General features: G+C 36.5%; 1 protein-coding gene across 10 annotated transcripts in view; it reads left to right on the forward strand.

Annotated features, from left to right (window-relative positions):
* The window catches only part of ARID1B (AT-rich interaction domain 1B), a 670,312-nt gene that overhangs the window by 200,293 nt on the left and 454,998 nt on the right, over window positions 1–15,021 (forward strand). For all 10 annotated transcript variants that reach the window (XM_060241209.1, XM_060241219.1, XM_060241263.1 and 7 more), the window contains exon 4: window positions 7,762–7,872. In XM_060241209.1, the coding sequence (XP_060097192.1) occupies window positions 7,762–7,872 (111 nt within the window). The remainder of the gene's footprint in view (window positions 1–7,761; window positions 7,873–15,021) is intronic.

Below are 15,021 nucleotides of genomic sequence, written 5' to 3' on the forward strand. Positions count from 1 at the left end.
TTTTTGCAGCACTTGCAAGTATATTATGTGTCAGGTCCTTACTATATTGAGCATCAATGGGGTATGTAACATTGTCAAAATGCACACACCCATGTCCAGGGTTGTCTGGGCCATGTCCTTTCAGACCTGCCAGGAGGAGGGGAGAAAATAACTAAAAATAACTTTATACACTATAAAACAATTTACTTATGGGTTCTTATGGTCCAGTGGAATCCCTGGTCACAGGTCTGCAAAAAATAAAGCCAAAATTTAGAAAAATATATACTAAGTTTTATTTACAAAAGGGGAAAGGGGGGCATAAAACAAACATAAAATATACCAGTGTGCACAGAACAACACACTAAAACAAAAGATATGGCAACCAGCCAACTTTTCCTACACTAAACTATGCAGCATTCCTTGGCTACTTGCCCTAAGCCTTACTTACACGATACTCTCTTGGTCAGGCACCCAACACAGATAGAAATCTTGATGTTCTGTCTTCCAGGTATCCTGTGTTCTTCGTGTTCCTGCTGTGTTGATGATGATCCTTTATCTTAACTGTTAGTTAACTGGATGATTGACTAGCCAATTCTGACTCTCATCTAATTAGGAGCTGTCATCCAACCCTGAGTCCTGATGACATGCTGTCAAAGTTAGATGTAAAAAATCTAGCTGTCAGATGGACATTGACTATACAGTTGTGACTTATTATACAGATGTCAAATTAGTAATTGCCTGTTAACATAGCCTAGTTGCTAGTACAAATCTCTTACTTACATAGAGTGACATTGACCGATACAAATATTTACATTTACACAAAATGAAAAGTCAGTTTCTTGACAAACATGCAGTGTCTCATAACAGTCGTCATTTAGCCAGCCAGTGATGACAATGCAGCATATAATGGAATTGTTGTGGACAATGTACCATTGGAAGCATTTACTTACCATCTTTCTCACAGAGGTCTCAAAGCGGGTAAAGGAAGCATCCCTTACTAAGGCTTAGAAAGTCAGGTGCTTAAGAGTGTTGGATGAATGGATGGTTTTTCCGTAGTTCTGACTGGATAAAACCAGTTGTATATTGCAGTAACAAACAGTATACAAGCTTGGTTTGTGGCCTGTTTAGTAGCCATATTAATCCCAGTATTTATGCTACCTGAATAAGGAATAGTGTTCAGAAAAACAGTGAATAAGCACTTGAAAACCATCAACCTCCTGTTGATTCTGTTGGCACTGACCTCTTCCATCACTTTAACTTGCATGTAAATTGCTCCAGTGAGGAAATCAAGTGATGCTACTTCCTATCTTATATTGATATATTGAGTGTGGATACTTATTTCTGCAAACAGAGGTCACATTATTTTATCTTCTGTCAGAACGGGACTAATTGAACTGAGATATTCTTGCTGGAGCTGGGCTCCATTCATCCTTCTGCACTTTTGATTGTGTTTTGTGAGATATGTTTGAATACAATTTATTGTGATATAAGCGATTTTTGGGCCACACAGTTTTGTATTTGTCTTATTACTGTGTTTTGCTTTGGTGTGTACTTCAGAATTAGTAGCTGAAGCAGGATTCATTTCCCCATCTCACTGCTGACGTTCTGTACTGAGAATCTGCTGTGTGCATGTGTGTGTATGTAGAGTTGCTTTTTACAAGAGTAACCCAATCAAATGACAGCTGAGAAATATACATATAATGTGGTATTTAAAGAAATACTTGAATTAAAAGCAACATAACAAATATTACAAAACCCAGAAGAATATAGAAATAAAAGAACTGACATTTAGAATTAGCACATATAGAAACACACAAAATCAACAAGGAAACAAAATAAATGGATTAATGATTGCATACATTCTGTGTACTATATTGAGTTGGTCTCATCACAAGGAGTATATGCATTTAGTAACTACAAATCCTGCACTGTAGTTTTAAAAAATGCAATTACAACTTTAAAAACCTATAAAAACTTAGTACATTTATGTCACCTTTTCCTACATAAGATGGTTTTAACTGTTTTAATTACTAGGCCATTGGATTTTTATGTTATGTTTTGTTTTGTTGTATTCTGCCCTGAGCCTGCTTGTGAGGAGGGTGGATTAAAAATTTACTAATTTAATAAATAAATAAATAAATATAACACATTGTACAACATTTTGTTGCGGGTCCCTGCTTGTTTACAGCAGATTAACTTCTACAATTCTCACCTCATTTTCAGAACAACATATATAGTTTTGTTATGATCAACATCCTCCACACTACTCAAAAATCATACCTCTCCTAATTGCGTTGTCATTAAAACAACAATAACAAACCAGAATTCTGTAAACATTTATATACATGAGTAATTTGTTCCTTTGTGGCATAGTCAGAACTGATTATATTTAGCATTATTATTTTTCTTTTCAATGGTGTCTGAAGAATAGTTGAGAAAAAGAAAACATATGTATTCATATGCTTATAACCTTGGAGGGTAGCATTAGGAATGAATTAATGTTTAGTGATCATAGTAAGTTCTTTTCTGTCATTTTCAATGCACAGTTCTCTCTCCCTGTTTAGGTAAACTTTTCAGTGTTGTAGAAAATAATTATTGTATTGGTGCCATGTATTACTGTCTGGTTGCTATCCCGCAACTTGACCTCTGTTAAAGATTTCACCCTTTTCACTGCCGTCACCTGCAATCTCTTCTCCAAATTTTGAAAATGATGTAAATGTACATATGCTGTACTATGGAAATAGAAGAAAATATAGATTTTAAGGTGTATTTTCTAGAACTATATAAAGTACCTGGGTTTATAGGTATGGTAAATCAATTTATTTAAATAAGACCGTGGTAATTAGTGTACTAGGTACTCATATGCTTAAGGAGATTAATAAGCAGCTGTTCCTGATTGTGTGGGTGATCATTCTTTACAGCATAACATACTTGTGCATATGATTTTTCAGAAGCATTATACCAGGCAGTTCATAGAGAAGCATTCTGAATGTCTCTTTTTGGAGCATATACCAGATTACTTGATCACATTTCTATTTTCACCTTCTTGATGATGATGATATTGGATTCTTACTTTCTGCTGGTTCATCTGGTGTTGATTGTTTCTTCACCACAGTAGTTTTCAACAAGAACTTCCCTGTGAAGAAAGGAATGTTGAGGAAAACTGGCAGAAGTTCCTTTACCCTTGCTAATAAATCAGCTTCCATCTACATATTCTTATAAAGAACTAAACATTACAGCTGTAGTCCTAAGAACACTGTTCTGTGAATTAACCCTAGCGAATGAATTGAGACTTTTGAGTAGACCCGCTTAGCTTTGCCCCCTCTGTGTATTTGATTCAGAAAAATATTGTTTCATTTTGTCAAACCTCATTTATCTCCTCCCTTGGTCCATTCATCAGGTCTTTTTCCATTGTGAATTCTTTATTTCTTGAAGATTTGTATCCAATTTGCATTGTTTTGACCACAAGTTCTCTCAGTGGATTCCAGACAGACATCTAAAGGGCATTGTCTCAGGCATATAATTCAAAATTGTTGTTTCCAGGCCCTCAGGACAGGGCTGGAATTAATAATTAATTTATTTTTTTACACACATGCCATATTTACTCCCAGAATTTCTTTGGCAACATTGTATTTTATAGAAGTCCTCCATGCTTCTGTGTCCTCTCCAACAATCAAGACTTTCTGGGCAATTATTTAATCAGGTACCAGCTCTGTTGTTCACTAGGAATTCAGTGCTATCCTAAGCAAAGTTATATCATTCTAAGCCCATTGTTGTCAATCAATTTAGAATGATGCAATTCTGCTTAAGATGGCATTGGTCTTTCCCATCAATGGCAGTACCTTCCCATCAGTTCCATCAGTGGCGGTATCTCCCCTGTGAGATTGGGAAGCCCTGCTCAGTGACTTTTTTAAAGAGGTATTAAAACCATTTATTTTTTGCCATATCTTTTCTGGTTGTGGAACAAAGTGGGTTTTAGTGTGCAATTGACTGCTCACTGAAAAAAGTACACACATGTTATTTGAGGTATATTTCCATCCCAAACCAAGCTGTGCATCTAAATATAGGGGTAAAAATGTCCCACAAAGTCATTTGTCTGTTTGTGGTCAGCATGAAGGGCTGCGTTTCTCCAGAGCACTTACCAGTGGTTTATACCATTGTTTAGTAGTTGGCCACTTTGAACATTCTAGGAGAGGAATCTAAATAATCAGTGATTACAATTTCAGAAACATTATCAGGCAATTTAAATAGTAAACAAAAGTCATCAGTTCAGTAATAATATGATGTCCTAATCATATGCTGTAACACACCTCCTTTGATTTTTCTTTTATTATTTGAGAAACCATTATATGTAGTCTTTTAATGCCAGAGTAGGAAATATTAAGGAGCAGGAGCTGAACAACTTAGCAAACGTATGCAGTAATTAAATTCTGGAATTTTTATCATATAACTTTTTAGTAATACACAAAACTATTGCATTAAATAATTTGAAATGAGGTATTTCTCAGTTGCTATTTTTAAAAGAAGTTTGTGTGTGTGGAACTGAGCAGACTGGGGGGTCGGCAGGGCTGTCTAGAAGACCTGAATAAAGTACACTGGCTTCTCCCTCCAGTGATTTTTTTAAAATGGCCACTGTAGTGCCATAGAGCCACAATGTCCACAAGGACAATATTCTTCTGTGGGGATGGTACTCTATGCCAAGTTGAAATGAACAAGGCAGCCCTGGTATGCAGGAGTTCATATGTACAATTGGTGATTTTCCCTTCAAGTGCATTGACAGTTAGCTATAAAAGAATTGTATAGCCTTTAAAATAACTGGCTTTTTTTCTTACATGGCTTGCAACTTTGGGAAAGAAATGTGAGCCCTCCTGTTTTTTGCTCTCTTCCTTTCCTTCTGTTTGTAGCTGTCACTCTCCTGCCCACTTTGCAGGCCTGTTTTCAACATTTAATGTCAGTCCTATTTTTAATGCTTGTTTGTTTGTTGGCTGGAATAGTAAACCAAAAAGAAGACAGCAGGTTGAACGAACAATATAAGAGCTACTGTTTTCTGTTGAGGATTTATTACAGACACCTCTGTGTTGATAACAAATAGTGAGGGTGTGTTTAAATTTCAAAGGAAAAGCAGAGGTTTGCTCATTTGTTCGTCCATTGTGAAGCTGTCCCACACTTTTATGTTGCTTATAACGGGGAAGGCAGCTAAATAGAGGCATTGTGCCATTTGTTGATTTTAAATCCTGCCATTAATCCAGAGGAACCTGCTGGCCTACGCAGTGGGAGAACTGTGTCACAAGCAAAAATCTGGAAGGGGGAATAGGGGGCGTCACAGTGAGTAATAATCATTCATCCACCAGTTTTTCTCACTTTTGAGTCTAATTGTTGTTTTGATAGTAACCATACCAAAGGGTTACTTTAAAGATTTTTTTTGACACACAAAAGGTTCTATGCTCCCCTAAAAGAAATGGACACATCAGTTTTATTGTTACATTCAAATCCAGTAGTACTTTAGAGACCTACAAAATTTTCAAGGTATGAGCTTTTGGGAATCAAAACTCCTTTTGTCAGAGATGACTTTCTGATTTAGGGAGCTTTGACTCTTGAAAGCTCATACCCTGAAAATCTTGTTGGTCTTTAAGATGCTTCTGGACTAAAATCTGGGTGTTCCTATTGCATTCCAACATAGCTACCCTGTGAAATCAGTTTTATTAACATTAAAAAAAAATCCACCCCCACTCCCAATATCATTCAAATATCATCATATCAATATCATTTTCTTTGACACAGAGGTTAGGCTGAAATAAGTGACTACCCATAACAATGCATGTTTATTAGGAGATTTTCCTGTATCAGAGCTCCATTAGAATGGAGCAGAAAGTTCAGCTTAACTTGTTTGAAATAGAAGCTTTACGGTTTAAATGAAGATATATTGTTATCCATAAAGAAGCGTAACTTTTCTTGTTCTGTTAGTCGTTAAGGGTAACCTTAGACTCCTTTTGGTTTTTGTTACAACTTGAACACAGGTACTTCACTGGAATTTGTGCTGTGTGTCTTTCCTCTTTCTTACACATTTGGCTATCAGTATTGGATGGAACATCACATTTCATTCATCCACTAAAGCTAAACAAGCTTACAGTATCACTGGACCAGCAGTAGCTACTGTTGGACCAGATCTTTTGAACTGTTTGGATCATACTTTCCGAGAAACAAATGTGTAACTATGAATGCACTCTAGGAGGTGCGCATAAATTATTCTCACGTAAAAATGTATGTAAAAGTAATTATTCCCATTTAGTTGTTTATCAAAATTGCAAGCTAAAACACAGGGAAAAACAAATTGAGAGCAATCTGTTATGCAAACTGGGATGGGGGGAGGCAACAACAAAAACCGTTCTTCATTTGCGTATTAAGGTGTGATCTCTCTTTTCTACAATTGGAAACTGGTTCTTCAACTTTCATTTGCCACTAACACATTCTAAAATAAGTATTTGACATTCTGTCCTTCTTGGCTGTGTATTGAAGAACAAGCAGAAAAGGATGAATAGAGTTGCAAGGAAGACTTGCAATGAACATACACCTGTAAACAGAAAATAAGACTAGTTTCTCCATTCATTTTACAGGCAATTATTACTTCCCCCACTCCTTTAGCTGAATTAGAAAAAGAAATTCCCTTCTTACACCTAAAGTACTGGGAATGTTTTCGGGGGGAGGGCGAATCAGCTTTGATTCCCCCCCCCCCCCCACTTTGGTGACCTATGCTTGAAAACCAAGTTATAGGCTTGTGATTCTGCCACAAGTAATGTAAAGATAAATGCTGTTGACTTCAGTGGGGTTTATGCATGAATAACTAGTTCCAGGATTACTGACACCTCATTAAAGCTTCTCCCAAAGCAATTTGCTTTTAAAATGTATAGAGATAGAAACATATGGCACATTCCAGTCCACCTTGCGCAAAGCATCCAAGTATGGAGCATCCTGATTCTGTTTTTGTTTTCCAAACTTACCCACATATGACTCTGGAGCATGAACATCTTACATTAAGTAGAGGAATGGGATTTGATAGGTTTATGGGAAGTGGACATCAGTTTACCCCGAGAGCATTTTCAGCTACTTGCATGCAGTCCAGGAGGGAAAAGATTTTACTGGATTATGCCCTTAAATGTTGTTTATTTTTAGATCGTAGTGAAATGTACATAATTTAAGGAGTACTGTAGAACTTGTACTAGTGTTTTAAGAAATTATAAGCAACACACTCTATTACTTTTCTTTCTTTCTTTTTTTCTCATGGGCTTCTCCACCAAAAAGACTTAGGGCTTGATTCAGTCCCAGTTCAGGTGCAGCACATGCAAGGAGGATTTATGTAGAACCAAATAGACCCTTAAGGGAATTGGGGGGGGGGAGGTGGAGTGGAAACAGCGTCTATTGATTCATATGAAAATCTTCACATGCAGATGTTGAACTGGCAATGGAACTGCATTACATGGACATAAGCCAGTGTGGTGTTTTGATCAGAACGCCAGACTATAATGTGAGAGACTCAGGCACAAATCCCCACTGCCTTGGATGCTTGGTGGGTGATCTTGGGCCAGTCACATACCTTCAGCATAACTTACCTCACAGGGTTGTTTTGAAAATGAAGTGGCAGAGGGGAGAATGTTGGGAGCCTTTGAGTCTTCATTGGGAACAATAGTGGAGAACAAATGAAGTAAAATAAAAAAAAGTCATTTTTTATTCCCATGTTTAGATTTTAACATAAATAACAGAGGGTTTCATATCTGTTTTATCCAGGATATATCTCAGGAAGGTTATGGAACCAGATCTCAACCAGCTCTTACCCAAGGCAAGCCTAACCATGAAGAACTGAACCTAATACAACAAGAGAGACCATCAAGTCTACCAGTAAGAGATTAGTTGTCATCTTATAGAAAAGTATAATGTTTTGTGTTGAAAATAAGATTATTAATACTTCAGCAACAAATGAGATTTTGGAATTTTTGTTGGTTTTTGATATCCAAACTGAATTTAAAATAGAATGAAAAACATGGCATCATGCATACAATTTACTGACTGAGGGAATTCCCTTTTCTCTGAAAGATGGCTTAATAATTGCCACCAAATATCTTGACAAGTAATGTGTTCTATTTTCATAAATGAAATGTATATAATCATGGATTTTTATTTAGTCATGTAGTTTTCATTGCATATCATACACAGATGCGCACATACATGATATTATGCTACAAATTGATCTTCTAATGTGTGCCTGCATGAGGTTATTTTTGAATGTTTCTCTTTTAAAATTGCTTCCTTTGCCACTGACAGAATTTTTCCTCAATTTATTTCAAGCCATCTTTTAAGTAGGTGATATTTCAGCTGTTCAAGATGCAATATCTTTAGTTAGAAAACCCAAGCTATATTTCATTTACCCTGACCCGGATAGCAATCTCAGAAGTTGAACATTGGGCTCTGGTCAGTATTTAAGGGTTGAAAATGGTCAGTAAAATCAGTAAAAGTCAGTTTTACCATCTTGGGCATTAGTTTGTCAGTTTTTAAAAAATTGGTCAGTAAAGTCAGTATTTATTTTTATGAATGCAGTTTGAGATTTTTTCGTTTTCATTGCTGCAGTTTGAGGGAAAGAAGAGGACAAGAAAAAATGCTTGTAGATGCATTGCAGAAATGAAAGAATTTGTTAACTTTTTTCAGCAAAAACAAAGATAAAGCAAAGTCTTATTTTACAGTTATTATGTTTTGTTCTCATAATAATTATTTTATTTATGATTTTCAATATATTTTGCTGTTTTATTTTTCTATGTATTAATTAGACCTTTATCCTGCCCTTTCCTGTATGCAGGGCTCAGCACAGCTCACAACAATTAAAACATAGATAAAACGGTTTAACCAATTTGATCGATTGTACAGAAAATCAAACCCACGATGGTCCATAAGCACTGGCATGTAGTGCTCCTACAAGTCTGTGCGATGTACCCAAAATTGACCGATGGGCAGGGGCAATCACTTCTGACAGTCTCCAAACATATCAGGTCAGTGGGGTGGAGCAGGGTAGGCTAGTATAATGACACACCTGGAAACTGAAGCAGATCCTGCAAGGCCCTGGTCTCCACCAAGAGAATGTTCCGCTAGGGTGGAATAATTAGAGTGTGATTATTTTTAAAAGGGAATGTTTTTTAAAATAAAAAGGTGTGTGATGGCTGGCTATGAGGATGGTAGAGGCCAAATAATAATAATGTTTAATGAATTCCCAGTTTAATTTATTGATAGGATAAAATTAAATTGTTCAGTAATTTGTCAGTTTTTTGTCAGAATTCGGCCAGGTTTTGTTGTTGTTTGGAATTTTGGTCTGTAAAATAAGTTATTTTGACCCTTTGACTAGTTTCCACCCCTGATATTTGGCAGATCACAAAAGAATACCAGGATCATAATGTGGAGGCAGGCAGTGGCAAACCACTACCAAATATATCTTACCTTGAAAACCCTACATGGTCGCCATAAGTTAGCTATGACTTTTGGGGGGGGGGGGAGTTTCATCTAGATGACTTTCCATAGGGCTGGAAGTACTACTGGATAGCATGATTATTTAACAATATACCAAGTCATTTTATTACATTCAAGCATGGGGTGATTGCATGGGATGGATGGTGGTGAATGAAAGTTTGTGTGTGATATTCTGATTGCATATTACATTCTTGACTAGCTGAGTGAATCTGCTCTTTATTGACAGTGTGGGAAACAGTTTTGAATGATAATAGGCTAATTCTCATTTTGTGAAGTAGTGAGAAAACATTGAGTATTATGAGTAAATCTGGAAAGGGTGATATGCCAATAAAAGCAAATCTGTTGAAACCAAAAAGAAAGCTTGTTGTTGGCTGCAATTCTAGCATATTTATTAGGAAGTAAATCCAATTTAGGTTAGTAGGATTGTCTTCCATTCAAAAATATTTAGGAGTGGATTATTTGCCTATAGTATAGCCTGTACCTATATGTGTAGTTGTAATTACTAGTTTACAAATGCCATTTTTTTTGCTTGTGGTGAATTTTGCTTGACTCTGATATTTTAATATTCAATATATTTATTCAGACTTTGGGACAAATACTTTAGGGGAAAAAAATCTTAGGGATAGCAAACCTAGTAGTAATCTCTGACCTGGATGGCCCAGACTAGCCTGATCTCTTCAGATCTCAGAAGCAAAGCAGGATCAGCTCTGGCCAGTACTTGGATGGGAGGCCACCAAGTAAGTCCAGGATCACTATGCAGAGGCAAACCACCTCTTGTCTTGACAGCCCTACAGGAATCCCACATTCTGGCTGCAGTTTGATAGCACTTTTCACTACCACCCCTCAGTACTAATCTATGCACAGTTCTGATTGAATTCATTCCTGACAGTGTTTTTAGTTTTTGACTGCTCAAGACTTTTAGTCAAGGAGCTGTAATCACATTAAAAGAAAGTTTATATTTTTATAAGTTTTGAAACAACACATTGATGAAAACTGATATTGTTGAACTGTCTGATAAAGTTTACAGATATGTTCTCATAGAGTCCTTGTCCCAAAATAAATCTTAAATTATTTAATCTGACAGTATATGAGGTTGAGATATTCTGGTCTTTTGATGCTTGGTGTTTGCTTCTCACATGCTGAAACTCACTTAAGCAGTGTGGACTTAAGCAGTGACAGCAATGGGTTTCATTATTTTTTTTTTAAAAAAACCCCACTTTCTGCAAGATATCCCTATACTTTGGTCATGTTGAGGAGGTGTTTCATAACAAGACAAAAACTGTTGCTATTAAGGGGGTAGACTCATGTTTATTTTAGAAAAGGTGGCAATTGTCTATGTATAACTTCCTTGTTTCTCAGCCCTTATTATAGGACTGAAAATGATGCAAGCCCCTTTGGTTCCTGTTGCGGAGAAAGGTGGGATATAGAGAAGCACCTTGTCATGTGTTTAAACGTTGATAAAATAACAAATACCAAATGTTGCTATATATAGTACAGTTATATGGAGGGCTGCTTATATGGCCTCTGTGTGGCAGCTACTTCATGTAACAGTCCCTGTGGTGTGTACTAGTTCATTGTTCTGAAGGAATGTCATACCTTTGGAAGTACTAGGTTTGGACCTGCCCTACATTATGTCTTATGAAAGGAATATCATATTTGTTTTAGTTTAGTTAATTACACTAAAAAATCAGGTAGCTTTGTGTGCTATTCCTAGAAACCTTCTATAGCTGAAGCTGTGTTTTTCTGTATCACCTTTGGGATGCTTATGTATGTCTTTTTCACTGTTTTTAAAAATCTGGGTTTTTTGGCGCCATTTAGTTACTCTAGATTGGATACTTCATTTTCTAATAATACTCAAAATATTTATGCTTTTGAAAAAATGATTATCTTGTACTTTAAACACTCATGGTATTTTACTAATTTATGCAGTTTTAAACAAAAATTAATAATTATTGGTAGCAAGTGGATATATAAAACAACAAGACTCCTAATACATTTTAATAAGTCCCCTGTTGCTTCAGTTATAAGATAGATTCCTGATAGATTTAAAAAGGTATAAGCCACTTGTATACTTTATTTCTTTTGGAGTGGTTTTCTAAAAGTTTTGTGTCATAAGCAAGCACAACTAGACAGTTCACTAGTTGTTCCATTTCCTTCACACATTGTATATAAAAATCCTGGCACAAATGTTCCTGTTAAATTCAAAGCAGACAAATTTGTAATGTGGGTTGGAACAAATGGCTGCAAACGAACTCATAGTTTTTATTAGCTAATACTAATGGGCTGTCAAGTGTTATACTAAATTATCGTTCCTTTTGCTGTTCAGCTGTCTGGATAGTTTGACCTAGAAGAATGTGAATGTGTGTTGAGTCTCTTAGTGTCCAATTTAAAACAAAGCATATTCTAATGTTCCTAACACTTTTATTTAGTTCGCTATTATAAGGCAGTATCTTTATTTTATATAAATGTAGGAAATTTGGTTCTCTGGAGAAGAGAAAAAAGTTAAACTGTCCCCTGGAGAAGAGAGAGTTATTGGAAAAATCAAGGTCATATCTTCATGTAGCAGCTGATGACAAGGGCCAGTTTATGCAAAATATTTTTTCCACATGTAGACTGTAATCCTAGATTTCCATATGCATGGATGGAGGGCAACTGTACACAGTCATAAATCCTTTGAAAGTTTTTAATAGTTCTGATAGGAATGGTACTGGTAGAACCAATAGGAGAATTTTTCTGTGGTAAAAACAGTTTTCTTGTTTAGTTAGGTGATTAGTTAAAGCAAAACCTTTATGTCTCCAGGTGCACATGCGCTGTTCAATCACTAAGGATTGTTGTGGCCAAAAACCCAGACTGTAGCTGTGATCGCATGGAGAAATGTTAAAATCAGTTAATTGATTATACATTAGTTCCCACAGTCCCACAATGTTTCAAGCTGCCATGATCAGAACTATAGCAATGGTCTTTCAAGTCAGTCATGTTTTTTCTAGAGAAACATATTCGCACTGCTATATTAGAATTTTTGTTATATTAGCCAGTTTTTTTAATGGGAGTTTATAAAGCTAGTTATTAGCCTCATTAATTTACAAGGCTTATTAAGAGTTCCACTCTCAAGTTTTGTCTCTGTCTGCTATTGGATGTAGGATATGACATAACGTTAACAGATATTCCACCATGTCAGCGCTGTGGTGAAGACAAAAATAGTTCCTTTGAAAAAGTAATTTCTTAAATTTATTTATTTATATGTCTATAGAACATGTTAAAATTTTGGCTGCATTCAAACACAACAGTAAACTTTTGTTGATGATAGACTAGAATCTGACTTGTTGCCATGCTCAGATGGTCTCTTTTGCCTCCCTTTATGTGGGGAATCCAGTTGGAGGCTTCCTGGTTTTGAAAGACTTGATCAAAGTCCCAATTTCCTATAATGTCCACTATAATTCTAAATTTGGATTAAACCATGGTTTGAAATCCCAGTTTGTGGGGAGAAAACAGATTTTAGTTTGTCTGCGTGTTTATGTTTGAAATCTTAATCAAGTTGGAGTCAGGCTTCCAAAATGACAAAGGTTTTAGTTATACTCTGCATATGATGGGAGGAGTAAGGACAGTTAAAAGCACAGCAAGAAGCTGACTTTGAGCCCATGGTAACACCCCCCCCCCAAACAAACAAACAAACAATGGGCTAAAGAACCAGAATCTGAAAAGTTCAGGATATATGCCCAGATCCTTAAAAATCAGCTATGACTAACAGGCTAGTAGATCTGTGTTTGCACACAACAAATCTCACAGTTGGTTATGACTTAGCATGGCCATGAACTGGGGAAATGGAGGCTTCTTGTTCAGGGTTCACAAATCCTGAACCCCCAACAAACTCCTCCATTGGATGGTCTGATTCAGAGTTTGACCCCATCAGGATTGAGCTCTGAAGGCATTTAAATACCTCTGGAGCCCACCTCCAGGTTGGCCAGCCTGACTTAGGTCAGAGAGTGAGCTCTGAAGACTCAGTTGAGTTGGACTGCCTGAACGCTCAATCTTGGAACTCAGTTGAGCTGGCCTGATGTGGAGGTGGGCTTCAAAGACATTTAAATGCCTTTAGAGCAACCCATATGAACAAAACTGCAAATGACTTTAGAGCAACCCATATGAACAAAACCTCACGAACTTCCATGGAGGCACAGGGGAGTGTTCAAGGGAGGAACATTTTCCCAAGTCCCTGGTTCAGGAAGCATGAAGTGGCTTGGTTCATGCTCGAACCACAGTTCATGGTTTGGTTTGTGCCCATCCCTAGTTATGACTGATTTGGTTGGTTGGTTTGAATGGAATTTACAACCTATTCTTATGTGCGGGTGTAAGGCAGAAAATTTTCCAGTGCTTTTCCAGTGCCTTAGAAATTTTTCCATTTCCAAAGAATTAGTGGTTCATAAAATTAATAGCAATAAATAGATGTCCTTATCAATACAATATTAGGCAATCTTGGCAGTGTCAACATTGAAATTACTGTTTTTCAGTTCATTATTTCTTAGAATTATGTGAGACAATACATGTATGTTTCATTGATCAGTAAATGAAGGAAAGAGATAAAACACAAACATCTACTCCAAATTTAAAAATAATAATAATTATGAATTTACCTGATTAGCAGTCCAATTTAAAACAAAAAATATATATTTTTGTCTCTTATATGAGACGGGAGGGATATTATTATCACTAGGTGGTGTTCTTTTGGATCTACTTGAGCACATTGCTCCCCATCAGCTCAACTTTGGGCTGACTTCTCATACAGTCTGGTTTAAACTGGGGTGCACGAGCAGCCAATCCCAGGATTGGGCTTGGGGTTTTTTTGTTCCCCTCCTTCAGTTCTATTGGACCCAAAGAAATTTGAGATTTCTATTAAAAATCCCGGATCTGAATACTGTATCAGTATTGAGATCTAGGATTTTTTGGGGAATCCAGTTTTCCCCCCAGATCCAATAAATCCAAAATGAAAAATACCAGTAAAAAAAATTGCACACCCCTAATTATCACTCATTTAATATAAATCAGTGAGTAAAGTGTGTAATGCTGTGGGGAGTAACAATGAAACTGAAGTTCCAGTGAAATCTCCACGGAAGAGATTGAATTGGCAGTTGGCACCACTCCCCCCTTACCACTGGAAGTTCCTTTCAAGCCATTCATCAAGGTCCCCTGTCCCTCGGGAGCAGTGTTTTGTAGACATCAGAGGAGTGGAGAGGTAGTGAAATTTCAATTCTACCACTGGAAAATTTAATCTGGATCCAAACACATATGTATAACCTCATATTTATGATATTGAATATTCATGCTAGCATTCTAATCTAGAGGCTGATCTAATAGTTGTTTTGCTGTAATGAAGATTCTCTGCTTCCTGTATTTTGTTAATAACGATAATGAAATTTTTACAGAATGGATCCAAGTATATTTCTGGGTCTTTTATTAGAAATGCCCCATCAAAATAATGGTTATCCTTAAATGGAAAGCACTGGTATGCCTTTTCTTATGTTTGCCCAGTTATTGTTAGAT

This window comes from Heteronotia binoei, chromosome 1 (genome assembly GCF_032191835.1).
Source record: "Heteronotia binoei isolate CCM8104 ecotype False Entrance Well chromosome 1, APGP_CSIRO_Hbin_v1, whole genome shotgun sequence".
NCBI lineage: Eukaryota > Metazoa > Chordata > Lepidosauria > Squamata > Gekkonidae > Heteronotia > Heteronotia binoei.